Genomic DNA, 23,738 nt, shown 5'->3' on the forward strand with positions numbered 1-23,738 from the left:
TGGCTCCATTCCCGCCTCTTTGATCGGTCTCTCTCCTCTTCCTCTATCCATCTATCCGCCTCCCCCTCTCTCTCCCTATTTATTTCAAAACTCCCGTTCCCTCCCTCATTTCTGAAGAAGGGTCTAGGCCCGAAACGTCAACCTTCCTGATGCTGCTTGGCCTGCTGTGTTCATCTAGCTCTACACCTTGTTATCTAAGATTCTCTTGCATCTGCACTTCCTACTCTCTCTCAAATATTAGCCATACTATATTAAGGTTAAAAGATTTTTCTGCAGCACTACAGTTTGTTTAGGCTACTAAAACTAACATAGGTAATTGTTAATATTTAACTGTGAGACTAATCATTTCAATACCTTGGTAATAGTTGCTATTGTAATTAGGGTATATATTTGTCAGATTCCCCCTCTCTCTCTATTTCAAGGGGAGATGGTAAGGTACTAGTAACCCAGAAGCCCAGGCTTTGGCTCCAGGGAAATGGATTCCAATTCCATGACAGCAATGGGAATTTAAATTCACTTAAGTAATTCAAAAACTGATTATGCCAATAAGACAAATCTCGATTATTTTAAAAACCTAAGTAGTTTGTTAATTGCTTTTTGTAAAGAAGCCTGCCACCTTTACTTGACCCAGCCTGCGTGTGACTCCATATCAACAGCGGTGTGGTTTATTCTTAACTGCCCTGTGAAATGGCCTAGCAAGCCACTCAGTTCAAGGATGACAAGGGATGGGCACCAAATGCTGACTTTGTTTTTAATGAGCTCATTGACAAAGATAGTTGGAACTTTATCTTTGATATCTTCCCATAATTGCAACTGTGGCTCAGGGAAATTGGGGTCTTAGCACTGACTTTAAGTTTTGATGTTCTGCGTGTTGTGGAAATGTGCTAACTTACTGTAGTTTGGAATGATTCATTTTTCAGGTTTTTTCAAGTCTGAAAAGAAGCAAGACAAATGTATGCTTTCTCAAGTCAAAAATAAGATTCCATGTTTCATTTGTGATTTTAGAGCTAGACTTTGCAAAGTTAACGTGAGAAATGAGTCAAACACATGAAGTAAAGATGAGCTTTCACAAAGTTGTCAGTGGCTCCTCCACATTGGGACTGTTGATTGTTCATGCATGACGAGAAAACTGAAGGTGTTTATGACCTTAAAGCTGGCTGTCAAGAAAGTTTAATGCCCCCTCAGACATCATTGTTATGTTGAAATTGCAGTTTTTGGTCTTCAATTTTAGAAACTTTCTACAGCTTCATCTTGATATTGAAATCTGGCAGGAAAGAATCTATTTGGCTTGTCTATTGAAACAGGAGAGAAAAAAGGAATCAGTTTTGCAGAGCATTATGCAAACAGGCTTTCTTTGGGTGGATGAAAAGAGAGCAAATAAAGTTACTTTAGGATTTTGACTTCTATTTTAAACTGAAATACAATCTGGACCTGAACACTTTGGATTTATTGACTTTTTTTAACATGAGCTGCCATGTATTTTGTTAAATTCTAGTTGTGTTGGAGGCTTTTTCCATGTGTTGGAGTTTTTGCCCATGAGTTTGATTAACAAGACCAGTAATTTGACCGTAACAGTACATTCAGTTAATGTTAAAGGATTTCTTTAACACTTGAGACCTGTCTTGCATTAGATTGCAAGAATGTTAATTTTTGTAGTAACTTTCATATCACATAAATCCCAAAGTTCTTTGCATTACTTTTCGTACTTAAATGTTTTTGCCAAACACAACAGACAAACAAAAAATAGAAATTGCTGGAGAATCTCAGTGATCTGGCAGCATCCATGAAGAGAAAATGTGAACATTTTAAGCCCATTGACCCTTCTGCAGGCCTTGACTCATCATTTTATTGTAGTAAAATCCCAAAAACAAAAATTAGATGGCCTACTAATTTTGCTGGTAGCGAAGGATAAATATTGTCTAGGGTTCCAGGCATATTTCCCTGTTGAAGTTGGTTGGCTCGCCGAGCTAGTTTGTTGTTCCGCAGGCGTTTCGTTACCATGCAGTGCAGCCTCAGATGAAGTGTCGATGTGTTTTCCCACCTGGTTTTTAAACTCTGGAGTCCTTTGAGCTGGATTGTCTCACTTGCAGTTTTCCTTCGAGGTGGAGTGCATATGGGGTCGAGTTCTATGTATTTACTAATGGCTTTCTTTGTGGAGTGCCAGGCTGCTAGGAATTCCTGTGCCCGACGCTGCTTAGCTTGTCCAGGATTTTGGTGTTGTCCCAGTCAAATTGGTGGTTCTCCTTATCCATGTGGATTGCGATGAGTGCGTATTGGTCATGTCTTTTTGTGTACCCTTGTTGTTAGTTTCCTTCCTGTTTGTCCAATATAGTGTTTCTCACAATCTCTGCAGGGGATCTTACAGATGATATTGGTCCTGTCCTTGGTGGGGAGTAGGTCTTTAGTTTGGGTGAGCAGTTGTCGTGGGGTTAATGTGGGCTTGTGTGCCACCCTGATGCCCAGCAGTTTTTGGAGTCTTGTGGTTAGTTCCAGTGTGTTACTGATGTTCTGCACTGATGATGTTATCCAGCATGGTAACGAAACGTCTGTGAAACAACAAACCAGCCAACCTCAACATTCACGACCCGAGCTACAAATCTACTCCAAAACCTTAGATATTTCCCTGCTCTTCAAGAGGGGAGTCAAGGCCTCAGTTTAACACCTTAATCAAAAGACAGACTTTGCCAATGACACTTCTTCAGTACTGCAGCTAACTGGCAGCCTAAATTATGCACTCAACTCCTGTTTACTTAACCACAATCTTTTTGATTTGAGGAGTGAAGATGCAACTACTAAAACCAAGTTGATGTATGTGGACTGCTGATTCTCTAAAGGTTCTATTTATTGAAACTATTTTCTTTAGAAATGTAGGAATTGATGGAATCTATTAGCTCCACAGTCACAGTTAGAAATTCACACTGGGCATATTTGGCCTCGAACTCTATCACGGAAGGTTAGTGTGACCTCAAATATTAATTGCTGCAGCTGGTATTGTGCAGATTATGGGAACTGTGGCGTCAATATTAGTTCCAATACAAAATAACTTTGATCCCAAGAACATTATGGTCATATCTTATTCTAGACTTCAGTTTCACTTGTGCCATCTAACTTATAGGAAAAAATTCTCATCGTAAGTCTTGTGGATTTTTATTTTCTATTATTAGGCACTGAGTAGTTTTTAACCTAAGTAAACTGGAAGGATTACTTCTAGTCCTTGTGATCCAATTTCTGATAATCTATTACTGCTGAAACCAATTATTCTCTTATTCATTTATGGGATGTAAACATTGTTGACAAGGCCAGCGTTTGATTTGCATTTCTAGTTGCTGGTGTGTGCCCTCCTGAACTGCTACAGTCCATGCAGTGTAGATACTCCTGCAATGCAGAAAGATCAGATTTTTAACTATGACTGTAAAATAATTGTGGTATCCTTCAAGGTCAAGATGGTGTATGGAGGAGGAGAGTCTGCACGTAGTGGTGTCCCAGTGTGTTTGCTGTCTTTGTCCTATTAGCTAGTAAAGGCAATGATCCAGAACCTGTTTCCATTGGAATATGCCCATCCAATGATAATTATATCGAAAAACACCCACTTATTTTTCTGTGTTTTTGACGGCAAAGACTTCTTGGTCCGGCGTGTCCTGGATCTTCCACTTTAAGCTCCTGTCTAAGCCTGAATGTACTGCAATAGGGGCAAAGCCACCAAACACCAGAAGACCTGGGAATGAACACCTCTTAATGACAACAGCAAAAAGCATAGAGTTTAACATTTGTGACAAACATTATATAGATGTTATATGGCTTTTTAAAATTACTTCTCTATTTCTTTTAAGCATCTAATATTTATTTTATTGATTAATTATGAAGTAATTTTCAAAACCTCTCTTAAACGTTTCATGTCAAAATCTAGTTAGCTTTTGCTCAATTTTTTAAATGACTTCGAGTGAATGAATGTGGGTGAATGAAGTGTTTGTTTGGGTAAAAAGGTAGGTGGTACGTGAAGTCTTAGGGTAAGTTGGCAAGAGGAGGTTGAGGCATTTGGAAGATAATTTTTTGGGGGTGAGGGGAGCGTTGGGAGTGGTTCTCAGATCCGGGGGGCATGGTGGCTCAGTGGTTAGCACTGCTGCCTCTCAGCACCAGGGATCTGGGTTCAATTCCAGCCTCGACAACTGTCAGTGGATTTTGCATGTTCTCCTTGTGTCTGCATGGGTTTTGTCCAGATGTTGTGATTTCCTCCCACAGTCTAAAGATGTGCAAGCTGGGTGGATTAACCGAAAGAAAATGGAGGGTTATGGTGATAAGGTAGGGGGTGGGTCTTGGTGGGACGGTCCCTAGTGGGTCGGTGTGGACTTGATGGGCCAAATGGCCTGCTTCTACACTGCAGGGATTCCATGATAGTTCTGTGGGTGGTGGGAATCGAATAGGTGTGATTTGAGGTTGGGCACAGTCAGGTGAAGTTGAGAGTGAACATGATGTCCAGGGTAATTAATTGGGGTTTGGGCAAATAGAATTGTTCTGTGAGAGTGGTTAATCTGGGGTGGAGGTAGTGTTACGATACTAGACAGTCAGCCAACCAAATCAGCCTTTCTCCCTCTGTATTTGCAACACAGTAAAATTAAATTGTTGAAGACCCCCAGTAGTTGCTCCAGTGGATCCTGGCCAGACTTGTAAATAACCAATACCAGACTTTTGAATAACCAATTCCAGACGATGGTTTTATATTTCAAACAATAATACACAGTATTCAATAACTTTAGCAGAGCAAAAATTAAACACAAGGCAAACTAATTAACGTCTATACTTTAAACCCAAAACATTTGTGTGAATGATGGCTAAAAACAAAAGAAAAACAACCTAACAAACAGAATTAAGGGATAAATAAAAAGAAAATAACAAACTGGCCAGATTATTTAAATGGCTTTCATGATGCCTTGTTTCACAGGCATAGATGTGAATTGCTTGTTTTTTTTTGTTTGGATCTGCTGATTTAAGGTCATCACCTACGTCCACGCAGGTGTAGGTAGGAATACTTCTAACTTTGCTTAATCGCCAACATCACCTTCTGGAAGCCAAAATAATAGAAAGCAGAGAGCTTTTATTTATTCACTCATGGACTGTGGGAGTTGCTAGTTGGTGAGCTGCCTCCTTGAACCACTACAGTCCATGTGCTGTATGTCGTTCAAGAGGGAATTCCAGAATTTCAAATGCAATGATGGTGAAGAAACGGTGATTATATTTCCAAGTCAGGATGGGATGAGTGGCTTGGAGGGGAACTTGCGGGTGAGAGTGTTCCCAAGTATCTGCTGTCTTTGTGCATCCAGATGGAAGTGGCTAGGGCTTGGAAGGTGCTGCCTAAGGATATCTGGTAAAATCTTCATGCTGTGTTGTCAGCAGCCAGGCTCATCACGCCAGAAAGCACTATTCGAAAACAACTTCAATTCCACCCCGATAGACTGAGTGCCCTACCAAAACCTCAATTACCATTCAACAGCTGTCACCTGTTTGAACATATGGTTGCTTTCAGACTTGCCAAAAACCATTCCCCTGTACTGACCTCATTAATGGCAGAGTTGGTTATCTGTTTAAGCACAATGCTTTTCCTGGGGTTGCTGTGCCTGTAGGAATGTTTTTGATGAACTCTTGGCCTGAAATGAGCCTCCCAGCCTGGCCTGTCTGATTCTAACTCCAAACTGGGATCCAGATGCCAAGTAATTGCCCTTTCATGGGTGAGGGCTTCACTGATTAGGCCAGCAGCTGTTGCCTAGCCCTAATTTCCCAAAGGTCAGTTAAGAGTCAAACATGTTGCTGTAGGTCTGGAATCATGCGTAAACCAGACTAGGTAAGGATAGCCTCTTTCTTCCCTAAAGGACAACTCTGAACCAGACAGGTTTTTCCGACAACTGATAGTGAGTTCATGGTCATCATGAGACTTGGAATATAGAATTCACGTTCCACCATCTATTGTGGTGGAATTCAAACTCCTGACCCCACAACATTACCTGGTTCTCTGGATTAGCAATCCAGCGAAAAATACCAGTAGGCTGTGTGGATCTTGTATATTGCTGCCAGTGTGGAGACAATAGATATTTAAGGTGATGAGGTGCCAGTTGAGTAAATTGCTTCATCTTGAATGGTGTCAAGCTACTTATGTTATTGGATCCACAATTATATAGCCAAGGGGAGAATATTCCATCATGCCCTAAAGATAGTGGACAGGCTTTGGGGAGTAAGATGGTGATGGCCAACTGTAGGATTTCCAGCCCTTGATCTTTCTTATAACCACAGTACATAAAATGTAGAACCTGGAATAATACAGTATGTTTAGGCTAATTAAATTATGGGTCACTGTTGACCACAGGTTGTTGATAGTGAGAGATTCAGCCATGGTAACCCTGTTGATCATCAAGGGAAATTATATGGTATTCTCTCATTATCTGGACCTTGTAAAATTTATGCTGCCCTTCACCCTTGACAGCCCAAGTAAGAATGTTGTCTGGGTCTCGCTTCATTTGGGTATTGAGTGCTTCCATGTGAGGGGTTCCACTGAGCAATCAGCAAAGTCCCAGGGCCAAAAATTGTCCTCAGAAAAATCGCAGCCCTCCTTTCTTCTAGGTATGACTGTAACAAGTGGAGAGATATCCCAAGTTCCCATTTGTAGTTTTATTAGGGTCTCTCAATGACATTTTTAGACATCTGTTGGCTTGACCTCAGCAGTCACTCAACCTTAAATGGAACTCAGCTCTTTTTTGCCTGTTGTTGGAATAGTGTGGTTCTGTCCCCAGCATTGTTTAGGTATTGATGAGACAATAACCCTCCATATTTTACCATAACACAATTCCTTTCAGCTGCTATACATTCTTGACAACTGGAAAGCTGCTATTTTCAGACTTTATGGATTTGCTCCACAAGGCACCATGACTCATTTATTTGTGTATTTGTAAGAGAAGTGAGCCATATTGGTTAATGGGGTGAATTCAAAGCCTCAAATTGGCTGTAATCCAGCCCCCAGGAGCAAACTGTTCCTAATCAGGTATTTTGTGTCCTTACTGGCCATGTATTTTTAAAAAAGAAAACATTTATAAATTCTCTCCTGTCTATCTTATCTTGATGCCCTCTTGATCTCGGCACACCAGTCACACTAGTACCTCTGTCATCATCTCAACTCATCAGTTTTGAATTCTGTCAAAATTTCTTTTGACTTAATTTCATTGAATGTTTGTAGTGCCAAAGGAGGCCATCATGTCAGTGTCAGTGCTCTGAGTAACTGACCTGGTCCTGCTCCTGTTTCTTTTCTCCATTGCCTTGCGCAGTTTTCTTCTCCTCAAAAAAAAACATGTTCCCTTTTAAAAAAGCAGTAACTGAACCTGCCTCCACCATCCTGTCAGGCAATGCATTCCACCCACTATGTTGTGTCATTATTTCCTTGACGGCTCTTGATTCTTTTGCTACTTATCTGAAATTATGTCTTTTCATTCTTGACTCTGCCAATGGGAATATTTTCCCCTCTAATCTGTCCAGATCTTGTCTGATACTGAACACCCCAATCAAATCACTTCTTAACCTTCACTGATCTATCCATCGAATTGAAGTCTCTCACCACCTTGGAAGAATTATTTAAATATTTCTGCACCCTTTGCAGTGCCTCCACATCGTTCATAAACAATGATTCTCAGAATCGAATATAGTACTCCCAGTTGAAGCAGGACCAGTGTCTGATAAAGGATTAGAACAGCCCCCTTGTTTTTATAATCTGTGCCTCCGTTCATAAAGATCAGGATTCTGTATGTCTTGTTGATCTCCCCTTCCATTTTTGATCGTACATACACCACCACGTCAATCCCATTTCGAATTGTACTGTTTATCTTGCCTTTCCTTGTTCCTCCAACCAATATGAATCCCTTCGTTCTTCTCTAGCTTGCCTTTCATCTGTCAAGTTTCAGCCCATTTCAACAAATCATATTACTTTGTCTATCACCATCTTCTTCATAGTTCACAGTACTTCTAAGACTTTTTTAATCATCTGCACACTTCAATTACGCTTTGCATACGCAAATTTAGGTCATATAGAGCAAGCAAAGCGGTAGTCTTAATCCTATGTCTCAGGAACCTCACTATATTTCCCCTCAGTTTGACAAACAACTCTCACCACTCGTCTGTCTCTCGTCACTCAACCAACTTTTTTGCAGTCACTTTCATTCCATGGACTTCAGTCTCTGATAACCAATGTTTCTAATCTTTATTATCATCTCAGCAATTGTCTCCTGTCTTTTATTTTTGCCTTGTAGCAGTTTTCCTTTCCTAATTTGGGTGACCCAGAACAAAATGTGACTTTCTATTGCAGTCTGTCTAATGATTTGTAGCAAGGAACCTGATTGCTTTCATTTATTGCATTATGGTTAAAAATCCTCTTCATTTTGTATAAATCTTCCCCAGATGATCTTTATCCCTTCCTCTTCAGCTTGCTGCAGCCCTGTAAGCCCCTTGTGATTCTCAGCTTTTATTTGTATTCTGTTTCTTTGTTGGTGCAAGGACCTTTAGCAGCCTTTGTTCTAATCTCCACAGTTCCCATTCTAAACATTTCTACCTTTCCCCTGTTAATTGTTTTCAAAGTCTATCTCTGCAACCAAATCTGTTACCTCTTCCAATTGCTTTGTCTTAGAAATCATTTCAATTTCTTACCGTTTAAAGATTTGGTAAAGATCCTTGGCTCAGGTTGTGGATGAGATTGTTGACTTGCTCACCGAGCTGGTTTGTTTTTGTTCAGACGTTTCATCACCATGTTAGGTGACATCATCAGTGGAGCCTCCAATGAAGCGATGTTATTCTACTATCCGATCCATTATTGTCAGTACTGTCATTTCTGGTTTTGATCTATTCAGGTTTATATGAAGGGTCCAATTCTATATGTTTGTTGGTTTGGAGTACGGGTGGAGAACCATGCCTCTAGGAATTGCCGTTTGTGTCTCTGTTTGGCTTGGCCTACTGTCATTACTTTGGCCCAGTTAAGCTGATGGCCTTCACTGTCTGAATGTACAGAGATTAAGGAGAGTTCATTGTGTCGTTTTGCTGCTGACTAATGTTCGTGCATTCTGATGGCTAGTTTACTTCCTGTCTGTCCGATGTAATGTTTGTGGCAGTCGTTGCATGGTATTTTGTAAACCATGTTCGTTCTGCATGTTGTGGGAATGGGATCTTTACTCCTTGAAGGTGTTTGTCGTAGAGTGGCTGTGGGCTTGGGGGCCACCATGATTCCTAGTGTCTTAGGAGTCCTGTTGTCAGTTCTGATATTTTCCTCATTTTGGGAAGTATGGTTAGTGTGTTCAGTCATACTGTGTGCTCCTATTGTCTGTTATGTAGGCACTTAGATGGAGTTGCAAGGATATCCATTTAAGCGAGGACCTCATATAAACGTGTTCTTCCTCTTCTCGGCGTAATTCTGGAGTGTTGCAGTGTGCCGTGGTGTTAGGTTCGTTTTCGAAGACCCTCATGCACTTGATGTATCAAGACACTGATCTGGCTGGCTGTGGCTACACTGGTCCACTTACTTAGTGTCCTAAGTATTTGAACTAAGAAGTTCAAATCCTCAACTTCCACAGCAACTACCCGAAGGTCCATAAACAAAGCTGCATTAGGTCACTATGTAAATGGGCCAGGACACACCGCAACACTCCAAAGTTACGTCGGGAAGAGGAAGAACACTTATACAAGATCCTCACATTAAATGGATATCCTTGCAACTTCATCCACAGATATCCACAAAACACAACAACAGGAGGACACAGTATGACCTACCACACTGGCTACACTTCCCTACATCAGAAACAAATCAGAACTGACAACAAGTCTCCTAAGACCACTAGGAATCATGGTGGCCCCCAAGAGCACAGCCACTCCATGACAAACACTTTCAAGGATTAAAGACCCCGTTCCCACAACATGCAGAAGGACCATGGTTTATAAACTACCGTGCAATGACCACCACAAACATTACATCGAACAAACAGGAAGGAAACTAGCCATCAGAATACACGAACATCAGTCAGCAGCAAAACACTGCAATGAACTCTCCTTAATATCTGTACATTCAGACAATGAAGGCCATCAGTTTAACTGGGCCAAAGTAACGACAGTAGCCTAAGCCAAACATAGACATGCATGTGAATTCCTAGAGGCATGGTTCTCCACCTGTACTCCAAATCAACAAAAATTAGAATTGGACCCCATGTATAAACCCACTTAGATCAAAACCAGAAATGACAGTATTCACTATAATGGACTGGACAGTATAAATTCTAAGTGCAATAGAATAACATCACTTCATCAGAGGCTTCATTGGTGTCACCTAACACGGTGACAAAATGGCTGAACAAATAAAGCCAGCTTGGCGAGCAAGTCAGCAACCTCGGTTTCTTGCGATTTGCAAAGAGTCTTGGAATGTTAGCCTGTATTGGATATGCTGTGCAGTTTTATGTTTCTGTCTGTGCCCGTTTCCACCATCTGTAGGAGTGAAAATTCTCTATCTTTGTCAAAACTTTATAAGAGGCATTTTTTTTTTCAAAGTGTATTACCAATACAGTATTAAGTTTTGCCTGATGCGGTGGAAATCTGAAACAAAAGCCAGAAAGTGCTGGTAAAACAAAAACTTGGCTGCAATGTTGACCCTTCTTCGAGACTCTTAAATTATGTTCAGTCTGCAGTGATGACATTTCACTTGTAGCACTGCTTTTCCTACTGAGAAACTGTTACCCTCCTTCAGCTGCATATCTGCATAGTATTGATTAAAATAATAGGTAGCATTGTTCTGTCTAAGTCTGAAATTTTCTTCTATGCGATCATATAATCTATTAGTGTAGGAATGTACTAATAAGTTAGTGCTGACATGTTGGATTTTCTGCACCTGAAATAAATTCCACATGCAGCTACACTAGTACACTTTCGACACAAGATTGGAATGTGTCTTGTGGTCCGGTTTACTGCACAGCAAAACAATTTTATTTTGATTTGATTGGATCTGGTTAAAAGTTACAAGGTTATGAATTTGAACCTTGCATCAGGGCCTGAGCAATAATTAAAGTTGCAACGCTTCAAAGGTGGTGCCTTTCATATTCTTCAGGCTGTTCAGATGGATATTAAAGACTTGTGCAGCAGTTTGAAGAACAGGGAGATCTTCTAGCATCATTTAACCAAATGTAACATTAAGAAGCCCAGGCAAAATTGAAGTAAGTGGGAATCCGTAGAAAATATTTTGAGTGAAGTCAAATTGGGCATAAAGGTTCAAAGACAGAAACTACTGTAGAAATTCAACAGGTCTGGTAGCTTCTGTGGGGAGAAAGCAGTGAACGTTTCGATTCGAGTAACTCTTAGTCAATGGGCTTGAAGTATTAATTCTGTTTTCTCCCCACAGACACTGCTAGACCTGTTGACTTTCTCCAATGTTTTCGTTTCAGATCTCCAACATTTGCAGTTCTTTTTGTTGTTGGGCAAAAGGAAGATGGATTTAGTTGTTGGAAGCTGCAGGGTGTTGGAGAAGTTCCTTCGAATAATGCCCCAGGCCTAGTCATCTACAGCTGCTTCATCATTGACACTCAATACATGATTACTATTCCATTCGCATCTCCTTGGATGTTGAAGCACTCTAGCCATATATAGCAAAACCTGGATAGCATTCAAGCTTCTCACTTATGTGGTGGGAATTTCACTTTCCACTTAAGTGCCACACAATGAACCCCACACTGTTATTCCAACCTCATTGCATCATCAACAGCTTGGAGTTTACAACAGACCAGAAACTAGGTGAGCTCACTAAATACTGCAATGACAAGAACTGGTCAGCTGGGAATTTTGCACTGAATAATTGACCTCCTGACTCCCCAAAGCCTATCCATTCTATAGCTCATTAGTTAGGTGTTTGACGTAATATTTTAAAACTTGACACCAATCAGGACAAAATACCCCATCCGTCACCCTAAATGTTCACTTTCTCCAACATCAGTGCACAGTGGTAGCAGTGTGTACCATCTACAGAATGTGCTGAAACAACCCGCTAAGACACTTTCCAACAGCATTTTCCAAACCTGTGGTCGTTGCCATCCTGGATGGACAAGGGTAGCAAATGCATGGGAACACTGTTATAATTTTTTCCTTCCAATCTATACCATCCTGACTTGGAGGTATATCACCATTTTGTCACACTCAGCCAAAAACCAGAAATGTCCCGTTTCATAATAGCATTGTTCACTGCAGGAGTTAAAGAAAGCATTCACCATCCCCTTCATGAGGGCAGTTAAGAAAGGGTAATAAACTCTGACTTTGACTTTGCCAGCAATACTTGAGCGAGCAGTGATATGGGGCAATGGAGAAGAAGACAGAAAGGAAAAAGCAGAGGCACAAGATGGTAGCACAGTGGTAATGTCACTGGACTTGTAATTCAAACCCAGTCTAATATTCAGGTGTCGTTGGTTTAGAGCTCACTATGGCAGGTAGTAAGTCTAAATTTTCGCTAAAAATCAGGTGGGGGGGAATGAAATCTAGCCGAAGGGTGACTATTTACCCTGTGTCAATTTATCATAAAAACCTAACAGGTTTACTAATTTCCTTTTCAGGAAGGAAATCTGCCATCCTTACCTGGTCTGGCGTTTCTATAAATGCTGGTCCATAGCAATGTGGTTGACTCTTAACTGCCCTGTGGGCAATTGGGGAAGCCAATAAAAGCTGGCCTTGGCAGTGATGTCCGCCATGCATCAACAAATAAAAATGCAGAAGGTACTGTACATTCAACCAATGAGTGAGAGCAAACAAATCTACAGAAAGAGAGGATGGTTGTGCTGTAGATAGTTAGGGGAGAATAGTATATGATCTTTATTTAGTTTAATTTTTAATTATTCACTTGGCAAAATGTCTTTAATTAACCAGTTCTTGTGTGCAGTTTACAAGCTAATGAAAGAAACAATTCTGTATGCAGGAATAGTCAACAGCAATTTTGAGACTGAGAAACCAAAACCCCCAGTGTGCAATGACATTTTTTTTGAAAATACATTAACTTACACAATTGTGACCAGATCTGTTTTGTATCTGCAAAATGGTTTTCAATGCACCCAGTTCAGTTTTGAACGGTTTTTAAAATAAAAGCTAACATTGGTATCTGAAGTGAATGGCAAACATGAGATACAGGGTTGAATATAAGACAATGTTGCAAAACAGGAAAGGCATTCATAGGATATCGTCAAATAGACACCACTAACAGTGCTAGAACACTCTATCATAGTAATTTGTTTGAGAAAACAGACAATAAATTCCGTAGGTTTTATGAATAGGAGATCACTTTCTGTACCTACTTAGATCAATTTTCAGGTAAGACAAGGTGCTTGAAGTGCAACTGTGAAACTACCTCTAAAGTAAATTGGTGTAAGAAAGACTAGGATCTGAGACTAATGAAAATTAATGCATTTTATCATGTACTTGCAACTTGATCAAATAAGGGGAATTGAAAGGACAGAGAAAATTTCTGCTGGTGGGAAGTTGAGGACTTGGATATGTAGTCTTAAAATTTAGTGCCAGTGTTAAGTCTAAATGTTTAAGATAGAAATTCAGAAACCATTCTGGACAAAACGTAGCAGAGGGGAAGCAGTGGCCAAGTGGTATTATCCCTGGACTGTTAACCCAGAGACCCAGATAGTGTTCTAGAGAGCCAGATTCGAATCCTGCCACAACAGATGATGGATTTTGAATTAATTAGATACCTGGACCTAAGAGTCTAGTGATGACTGTGAATCTATTGTCAATTGTCAGGAAAAACCCATCACTGATGTCCTTACACAATCTATCCTACATGTAACTCCAGACCCACAGCAATGTGGCTGACTGTTAACTGCCCTCTGGGCATTTAGGGTTGGGCAATAAATGCTACCTGGCCAGCAATGCCCTCATCCTGTGAGTGAATAAAAAAAATCTTACCAAGCTTGGTCAATGTTAAATTTGAGATTTAGATTTTTTTAAAAACAAAGATATATTGCAGGATATGGAGCTATAGAGCATATATAGGGCTGAGCTGTGGATTGAAAGGTAAACAACGCTTGAGGCTAAATGGTCTGCTTACATTCTTTGGGTGAAGATCAAATTTGCTGTAATCTGCTTAGAAGATGATCCAGAATTTTTTTGAAATAATTCAAATTACCCACAAGTGGTGAAAAGAACAATATGAAACTAGCAATGGAATTCTATTTTCTGATTCTCAGTAATGAGTGCAAGTTGGCTTTGTAATAAATTAAGTGATTTCAATTGATATGAACGATTCAAATAGTACTAATGATATCAGGCAATCTTCAGTGAAATTGAGCCCAGGCTTTGGTACTTTTTGATAACTTGACCCTTGAAATAATGGTTATACCCAGGAATCTGTTTGCTATCGGTAATTCTAAATAAATACCAATCATTACTGCAGAGGCCACTCGTAGAAATGTAGCACCTGAAATCCAGCTTTTCAAAAACAAGACAGATTTTTATTTAAGTAAGCTATGCAAACATTTTAAGCATCATTTAAATGAGTGGGGTGAGAAACTTTTGGCTTGTTCAGGGAGTTTCTGTATGCACTTGTTAATTATCTACTTTGCAAGTCTGTCATTTCCTGTGTTTCATGTGGTAAGAGTAACTGTACACCACCTGATCCAGCTTAGAAAATTTATGGGATTTGCACATCTTCCATTCTGAGTGTTTCTTTAAATGCTCCAATGACCTTGCATGATTTTTTTTTAGAAGTACTTTTAAGTCAGCCTTCCAAAATCAACTTCCAGTTTTTGCTTTGCTGCCTCAAGTTTGAGCACTAGCAGCCTTTCCATAACTTCACTGTGAATGCTGCGAAATACCTCCAGAACCATTTTTATTTTGGGGTGTGCGCTCCGCCCAAGACACTGTATCTGTACAAGCTTCAAATAAATCAGTTGAACAAAAATGTTTTTCAATGTCTGAAAGATTTCGTGCATTACTTCAAATATATCCATTCGGCCACCTTGATTATTTTAAGTGAAGCTCCTCTCTGAATTCACAACTACTCCTATATCAGGTTGTTGAAACCACATGGTTTTGTTGTGCTCAGGTATCATGTAGGTTCCGAAGCTTGAATTACACAACCACGTTTATGAAAATAGACATTTGAAAGTGAAGGTATATTCCCAGTTCTGAAGGAGGGTCACTGGACCCAAAATATTAACTCTGCTTTCTCTTCATATATGCTGCCAGACCTGCTAAATTTTCCCAGAAATTTCTAATTTTGTTTCTAATGTTTAGCATTCGCAGTTCTTTTCCACAGTTTTAGCATTGAGTTCTGAAGATTCATTGCAATTTTTTGGTCATGTAAAGAACTTCCTTTAAAATCCACCATTAGTAAGAATTGTTGGACTGTTCTGCATTTTTCACTTTTTGTTTTTTGATATATTTCAATTTATTTGAACTTACAAAGGAACTGGCATTAGCAACTTAACGCTCAAACTGTTCGACAAGTCATTTACATAATGACTGATCTGTATCTTAACTCCTCCAACATGCCTTGATTTTCAATATGTTTTTGTAAAGAATTCCAGATTTCCCAATATGAAAGCATGCTCTCTGATATCTTGAATTTCGCTGTTACTGTAAGCAATCTAGTAGAAACCAGTTCCCAGAACATTGCCACTCTCCAGAAACGTTGCTTTTTGGAAAGCACCCCACCTCTGCCCCATTTCACCCTTTTCAGAAAGCTTAGTGAGCTTCTTCTAATTTGGGAGCTGGACCAGTAGCTTGTATTTGTCTCAACTTATGTATTGCTTTCAAAATAAAGCACACTCCATGGCACTGCACAGCGAGATAGAAAGAGAGGTTTCGAACTTATCAGGACAGAGCTGGATAGATTCTAGACAATTAGCTACCATTGCTAAAGAAAGGAGCATTTCTGTTTTGGGATGCAGCATCAGGATCATCTTCATGAAGGAGCTATTAAGTGGTAATGTCAATGTACTAGTAATCCAGAATTCCAGACCTGTGTTCTATGGCATTGGTCCAAATCTCTCAATGGTAGATGGTGATAGTTGAATTCAATTTAATGATAACTGGCCCAACAGCAACTATATAACTACTGATGATTGTCATAAGGCCCACCTTGTTCACTGATCCCCTTTTAAGGGGAGGAAGTCTGCCATCTTTGCTTGACTCCAGATCTGGTTGACTCTTGAATGCCTTCTGGCCTTACCCTCATTACACCCTCATCCCATAAATGAATTTTTTTGTTAAAACAAATCCTGTTCAGCTTAGTGGAAAACCTGAAATTTAGCCAAGTAGCCCATTGCACAGGTATAAAATATTCCATGTCAGCCATACCTACAATCTCATTGAGAGCTTATTTGACACTAATTTGTGCTGAAATGATAGGACACGTTGCCCTTGGAACTCCTTACAAGGGTCTGGTTTGATACGTGTTTATGTGACACAGCTGTCTAGCTGATAAAGAGAAGACTTGTATTCAACAAGTCCTGGTGGTGAAGGGGAGTGTGCTAATCTGTAACCGAGGTCTTGATCTCTCTTCCTAACTTATTTTCTAAATGAAGTGAGAAATATTCATCTTATTTTGTGGGCAATCAATTGGTTAAAAAAATGGATTTGAATATCTGAAAGAATTAGCTGTTGGCAGGTCCAGACAAAATACTCCTTGATAGACATGTGGGCTGTATTGTACAAAATGGTTTACCAGCTGTCTGCACACTGACACAGTGGCCTTCACAGGAAACCAGAAAGAACAACAGGAAACCTGTTTTGTGCAGAGGTGATTTGTTGAAACTACAGAAAGGTCCAGCTACGTGTGGTAATTGTTCTGTAAGTTAGACAATTGGAAAATGAATTGCACAGATAAATGTGAGGTGCTGCTTTTTGGAAAGGCAAATCAATGCAGAATTTATACGTTTAACAGGAAAGTCCTGGGGTGCAGATTCATCATTCCTTGAAAATGGAGTTGCAGATGGATAAGGTAGTGAAAAGGCTTGCCTTCTTTCCTTGGTACACTTTATTGGTCAGTGCTTTGAGTGGAGGAGTTGGGAGGTCATGTTGTGGCTGTGCAGGACATTGGTTAGGGTTCTTTTGGAATACTGCATTCAATCCTGGTCTCCCTGCTATAGGAAGGATGTTGTGAAACCAGAAAGGGTTCAGAAAAGATTTACAAGGATGTTGCCAGGGTTGGAGGGTTTGAGCTATAGGGAGAGGCTGAATAGGCTGGGACTATTTTCCCTGAAGTTTCAGAGGCTGAGGAGTGATCTTATAGAGGTTGTAGAATCATAAGGGACATGGATAGGATAAATACACAAGGTATTTTCCCTGAAATGAGGGGAATCTAAAACTAGAGGGCATAGGTTTAAGGTGAGAGTAGAAAGATTTAAGAGGGACCTAAGGGGTAACTTTTTCATGCAGGGGATGGTGCGTGAATGGAATGAACTGCCAGAGGTGATGGTCGAGGCAGGTACGATTACAACATTTAAAAGGCATTTTGATGGTATGTGAAAAGGAAAGGTTTAGAGGGGTATGGGCCAAATGCTGGTGAATGGAACTAGATTAATTTAGGAGAAATGGTCAGCATGGACGAGTTGGACCAAATGGTCTGTTTCTGTGCTGTACATCTCTATGACTCTGTGTCCTGACAGTGGAGTTTGTGATGCATGAGGTTTTGAGCAACTGAGAGGAAGGCTAAAAGTTTTGAGGGTGCTTATGGGATAGACCTGGAAAGGCATATAGATTCTGAGTTGACCTGTTATGTCGTATTGCCAGAATGATTTACTGACCCCTAACTTCTCAGGAGTGGCCAAGTAAATGACTCATTTGATTTAAGCTACGACAAGTTTAAAACTAAACACTATCAATCTGGGCACTGGACGCAAGCATACACAGCCAAGAAAAGCCCAGTATTATTTTCACCAACACATGGGGCTTATCTGTACGAATGTCTTTCCAATTTTATCATGAGTTTGGAACGCTACAAAGCCACAAGACATGGCTGAGGGAGGAGTGGATAGGGGATCCTCAAATTAAAATAGATTCATTTTCTCTTTTATACCTTCATTTGCAGCCTTTTAAATGTCTCTCTCTCTCTTTTTCTCCTTTACCACCATTGTCACTGGCTTTTGCCTCTTGCTTTAGGCAGCCTTTCAAACCATTTCACTTGTTGTAACACCCGCTCTGTCGCTAACATTATCGAAATGAGGCATTCCCTCCACAGACACTGCCAGGTCAGCTGAGTTTCCCAGCAATTTGGTTTTGTTGGTGAAGGTTAGTGCTGAGGCTAACCCATACTCATCCAACATTTATTTAGAGTAAAATATTGTCAGCATGTCAGCATATTCAACCATCATCTACGACCTCATGAGCTAATATTCCTCATTCTTTAATTACCATCAGGCCAGGAGGTCATTTTAGAGTCAGTAAATATGCCAGCAGCAACAGCAGGCATATTAACTAATGAGGTATAGAATTTTGGGACAGGGATAGGCATTTCACCCATTTGATCCCATTCTGCCATTTAACATGATTGTGACTGATCTTATCCTGGTCTCAATTCCACTTTCCTGCCAGCTCCCTATAGCCCTTTCTTGATTCTGCCTCCACTGCACTCTGGGGCAGAGAATTCCACGGATTCATAACCCTCAGAGGTAATTTCTCCTCGTCTCAGAATCTACCTCCTTTCACTCCTTTGTGTGAGGCTGAACCACAAAGGAGAGCATCTGTTCAATGTCCATCTTGTCAATCTCCTTATTTTATATGCCTCAATTAGATTTCCCCCTTGTTTTTCTGAACTTTAGTGAGTACAATCCCAAGCTATTCAACTCTCCTCATACGACAGCTGTTTCATTCCTGGAATCAATCTGCTGAAACTCTTCTGAACTGCTCCCACTGCCACCACATCCCTCTTCTAGTAAGGAGACCAGAACTCAGCCGAATACTCTGGGTGTGGTCTCCCCAGCACCTAATATAATTGTAACAAATCATCATCATTTTTATAATCCAGTCCTTTTGCAGTGAATGCCAGGATTCTATCTGCTTTTCTTATTGCTGCATCTGCATACCCACTTGCTGTTATTCATGCACAAACACACACACAGATCCCTCTGCATTCATGTACTTTAAATCTGCTTCCCATTTAAATAGTAATCTGCCTGATTTTTCTGTAGCCAAAATGGAAAGCCTCACACTTGTTCACACTTATCTCCGTCTGCCTGATTCTGGTCCATTATTTTAGTCTGTCAATATCTATCTGTAAACCCTTTATCTCCTTATCATAGCCTGCTTTCCCAACTGTTTTGGTATCATCTGCAAATTTGCCTACATTACACACTATCCCTGCTTGCAGATCATTTTTAATCAATTATAAATAGTTGAGGTCCAAGAAGTGAACCTGTGGCACCCCACTAATTACAGTTCATCATCCATAGAAGGACCCATTTATCCTGACACACTGTTTTCTGTCAATCAACCAATCCACTATCCAAGCCAGTACTCCACTGTTAAACCCCTGGGATCTAACCTTCTGGAGTAGTCCTTTATTTGGCACCTTGTCAGACGCCATTGTGAAATCTAGATATACCACATGCATTGGATCCTCATTATCCACTTTGCTGGTTATATTCGCAAAACTCCAACAAGTTTGTCAAGCAAACCATGCCCTACATGAAACCACGCTGACACCAGTGAATTGAGCTTTGTTTTTCCAAGTGCTCAGTTATCACCTTCCTTTTTGATTGACTGTAGAGGTCAAACTAACTGGTCTATAGCCTCTCACTTTTTGCCTGTCTCTGCTTTTGAATAAAACTGTCACATTAGCATGTTTCCAATTAGCTGGAACTTTTCCAGAATCTAAGGAATTTCAGAATATCATAACTAATGCATCCACTATATCTGCCACCTCGTGCCACGCCTTTAATCCCATATGTTTTGTTAATATCTTCTCCCTAATTAAAGTAATTTCACCAAGTTCCTCTGTAGTAACTGCAGTATTTGGGAAGGAATTATTATCTTATACTGTACAAACAGACAAAATATTGGTTTAGTGCCTCTGCCATTTGAGTTTCTGCCATTATTAGCCTGACATTTTCTTCTAAAGGGCCAACATTTACATTCACTATTCTCTTACATGTATGTCTAAATATGTTTAGAAGCTTTTGATATTAGTGCTTGTTTTCTGCTAGTTTCCTTTTGTAGTTCATCTTAGCTCTCTTGGTTTTTTGTTTCTAGTGACCCTTTTGCTGACATTTTAAAGTACTCCCAACCCTCCAGCGTGTCACTAACCTTTGCAGAATGATCTGCCCTAGGTTTTGCCTTTGTTATCCTTGACTTCTTTATTAAGCCATGGATGATTTTTCACCTCTACAACAATCCTTGTTCCTCTCGGGAACATACTTTAATTGAGAGGGGTTTCGTTTCTCCTTAAGTATTTGCCACTGTTCTTCAGTTCTCCTGCACTTTTAATACTTTTTCCCCAGTGCACTTGGGCCAACTCCTTCCTCAGCCTGTATAATTTCCTATGTCCAACACTCAAAATCTAGTATGACACTGTGTCTTCACTCTTTCAAGCTAAATTTGATCTCTAGAATGTTGTGTTCACTCTTTCCGAGAGGGTCCTTAACCACAAGACTATTTATTAATCCTTCCACATACATAATACCAAATCTAATACAACCAGTTCCATGATATGTCACTCTTAAGAAACAATCTTTAAGGCTCCCCTTGTCAAGTTGATTAATCCAGTCAATATGCATGTTCAAATAATCCTTAATTACTGTTATGCCCTTCTCTCAAACTCTCCATTACTCCCTGGTTTATACTATGCCCTACTTCAGAAGCCCTGTTTGGGGACCCTGTAAATTACTCCTACCAAAGGGTTTCCTCCTTTTTTTTTATTTCCACCCAGGCTGATTCAACACTTTGGTCCCTAGCACCAATATCGTTTCTCAATGCAACCTTGATGTCTGCCTTAACTAATAAAGCAACTCCCATCTCCTGCTCCTTCTTGTCTGTCCTTTATGGAATACTGAGTACCCTTGGTCATTTAACTCCTGTCCTGATCTTCCAGTAACCATGTTTCAGCAATCCCCACAAGGTCATACCCATTTGTCTTTACTTGTGTCATCAGCCCATCAACTTTATTCTGAATACTGTGTGCATTTAGATACAAAGTTTTAAATACATTCTGCTGATTTTATCTTTTTCTCCTAATATTTTCTCGTGTGCTGCGTTTTCCATGCTATCCATCCTTCTTTCTTAGTCCCTGATAACAGAGCCTCATCTGTATCATTTACTCCAACTTTCAATTCTTTCTTTGATCTTTTATGATTCCTTCCCTCACCATGGCATAAGCCTTGTGAAGTGATGATGCAAGACTGCACGTTTGCTAGGCAACAAAAGAAGCATGCTTGAATAGACAATAAAATGTGAGGCTGGATGAACACAGCAGGCCAAGCAGCTTTTGTGCTCCTGAGATGCTGCTTGGCCTGCTGTGTTCATCCAGCCTCACATTTTATTAGCTTTTGTGCTCCTGAGATGCTGCTTGGCCTGCTGTGTTCATCCAGCCTCACACTTTGTTATCTTGGAATTCTCCAGCATCTGCAGTTCCCATTATCTCTGATACTTGAATAGACAGACTGAAACGAATCCATAAGGAACAGGTCTTGGAACATCCAGTGAAAGAGAATGAAAGAACTAAAGCGAAGAGGAGCTGTAATTAACTTTTTCATCCACAATAAAACAATACAAAAAATAGCTTTGCAAGTTAAAACTGAAGCACTTTGTGCATTCAGGCAGAAGTGCCAAGGATACGGTCCTTCCCTTGATGTCTCCAGCATCATATTTGTTGGTTATAAGCCCATTCAATTCATTATATTACCTTGTATTTCATGACTTTTCAGATTTGGGCAGTCTGTTTAAATTGCCTGTGTTTGGCGGTTGGGCTAACCACAAAAGTACGCAGGTTGAACAACTTTTTTCCCCTAAGAAGTGTCACTTGTTACTGTGCAATCAGTTTATTAACTTGCATGATGAATCAGTCGTGCTAGACATTTTGCTCGTTCAATTTGGTATTCCCTGTGCCTACACAGTCACTCCCCAACTAAGAGAACAGACCAATTGAATTATTCCCAGATTTGCTATTCCTATAACTAACTATAACAAGTTGGGGCCTGACAGTTGATTCTTTTGAGGAAACACGCTATCCTTCATTACTCAGAAGTTAGAAACAGCAGAAAGGAGGCGTATTTAATTTTTACCATAAAATCATTCTCTGCTCAAAGTTTCACTTAGAAAAGGGGAACCAGTGAAGCATATGATTTCTTGATGAAATCTAAATTAGGAAGACAGGGATGAGCTTTCTGGGGTAGTGATACCTCAGGGTCTCTATATTAATTATTCACCTCACTTTAAAATATTGTGGGAAAGGACTAGGTGCACTTCTAGAAGATGAAATATTTGAGTTACTGTACTGTGTTTTCTATGGAAAAGTGCTGACTATGTGCGGTCATGAATATTCTGCTTTGTTATGTGTTTTGTCTCGATTCTAATTTTAATTCCCTGTTTCACAATGTTCTTACAGGAAGAATGAGGCGAGTTAGGAGGCAACTATATGCTCAGTCATCTGCACCTGGACAAGGATTGTTATGGCAATGGGAAAACGATGAAGGTGGCTGGACGACCTATGAAATGACCATTTCCATTTTTATAGAGGATTGTCTTGCTGCAAAGCAGCAGATAGTGGACTTGGGGCACTACGGTTACAACTACGTTGTGAATTTTGCCAGCTTGTGTCAGATAAATAAAACCACTGGGTTCAAAAGACGAGTTCAAAGACTTTCTGATGCACCCTATCCATCAGCTGTTTTTGGATTGATCCATGGAAGTCAAATCTGTTCTTGCAATCAGTGTTTAGCTTATACCGGCTCTGGACCTATTTCAAATCGTAGTCGATACACTGTTTCCAACTTGGCAGGCCCTTCTACTCAGCTAGGTTCAAATAGATCATCTCTAATGATGTCTCATAATCATGGATACTCTCCTTACATCAAGAGACCAGCGTCAGTAGGCCCTATGTCTTTTGGAAGCCCCAGTCGGCCAGTTACTACAGCAGCTACTCCGGGTCAATCTACAACCTATAGCTCTCAGTTCACCAATAGTTCAAGGTATAGTAATAAACCTTAATTCAGTTCCTTCATTTACAATTTAAAAGGCATTGATTGCTAAATGATAGAACCTGCTGGCTGATCAAGGCCCTGTACGTGGAAACATTGAGGATGAATTAATAGCTCCAGTTATATTGAGGTAAAGGACAATAAAAACAAATTTTATGGCTATATAAAGGGAAATTGACAGGTTAAGAGTACTGTTGGCCCATTAAGGGCAAAGAGTGGGGATATTGTCAATTACCATGAAGAGATGGCAGACATGTTGATCAATTATTTTGCTTCAATACTCATAGCGTAAAGGAGGATAAGTTGCCGGAAGTCCCAAAGAAATTAAGAGGATTATGAACAGGGTCTGAATAAATTAGTTTATATAAATCAATGCAAAATTAATGGAGGTGAGGAGTGACAAATCCCCAGGACCTAACCATTTTAATCCACATGCGTTAAATGAGGTAGGGAGGAGAGCATATTGTCAATGCCCTAATCATAATCTTTGAGTTCCCTGGTTCAGGAGTAGTACCTCCTGGATTGGAAATTTCATTATGTCACTGTTGTTTATGAAGGATG

General features: G+C 40.1%; 2 protein-coding genes across 4 annotated transcripts in view; one reads left to right on the forward strand and one right to left on the reverse strand.

Annotated features, from left to right (window-relative positions):
- Window positions 1-23,738, reverse strand: part of lrwd1 (leucine-rich repeats and WD repeat domain containing 1) — a 127,515-nt gene that overhangs the window by 71,412 nt on the left and 32,365 nt on the right. The window lies entirely within an intron of this gene.
- Window positions 1-23,738, forward strand: part of dtx2 (deltex 2, E3 ubiquitin ligase) — a 74,184-nt gene that overhangs the window by 854 nt on the left and 49,592 nt on the right. For 2 of the 3 annotated variants that reach the window (XM_048557168.2, XM_048557169.2), the window contains exon 2: window positions 22,586-23,168. In XM_048557168.2, coding sequence (XP_048413125.1) covers window positions 22,586-23,168 — 583 coding nt within the window. Of the gene's footprint in view, window positions 1-12,651; window positions 12,760-22,585; window positions 23,169-23,738 lie in introns of those variants that run through there. The other variant, XM_048557170.2, reaches the window with a different exon arrangement.

Source organism: Stegostoma tigrinum, chromosome 27 (assembly GCF_030684315.1).
Source record: "Stegostoma tigrinum isolate sSteTig4 chromosome 27, sSteTig4.hap1, whole genome shotgun sequence".
Lineage (NCBI taxonomy): Eukaryota > Metazoa > Chordata > Chondrichthyes > Orectolobiformes > Stegostomatidae > Stegostoma > Stegostoma tigrinum.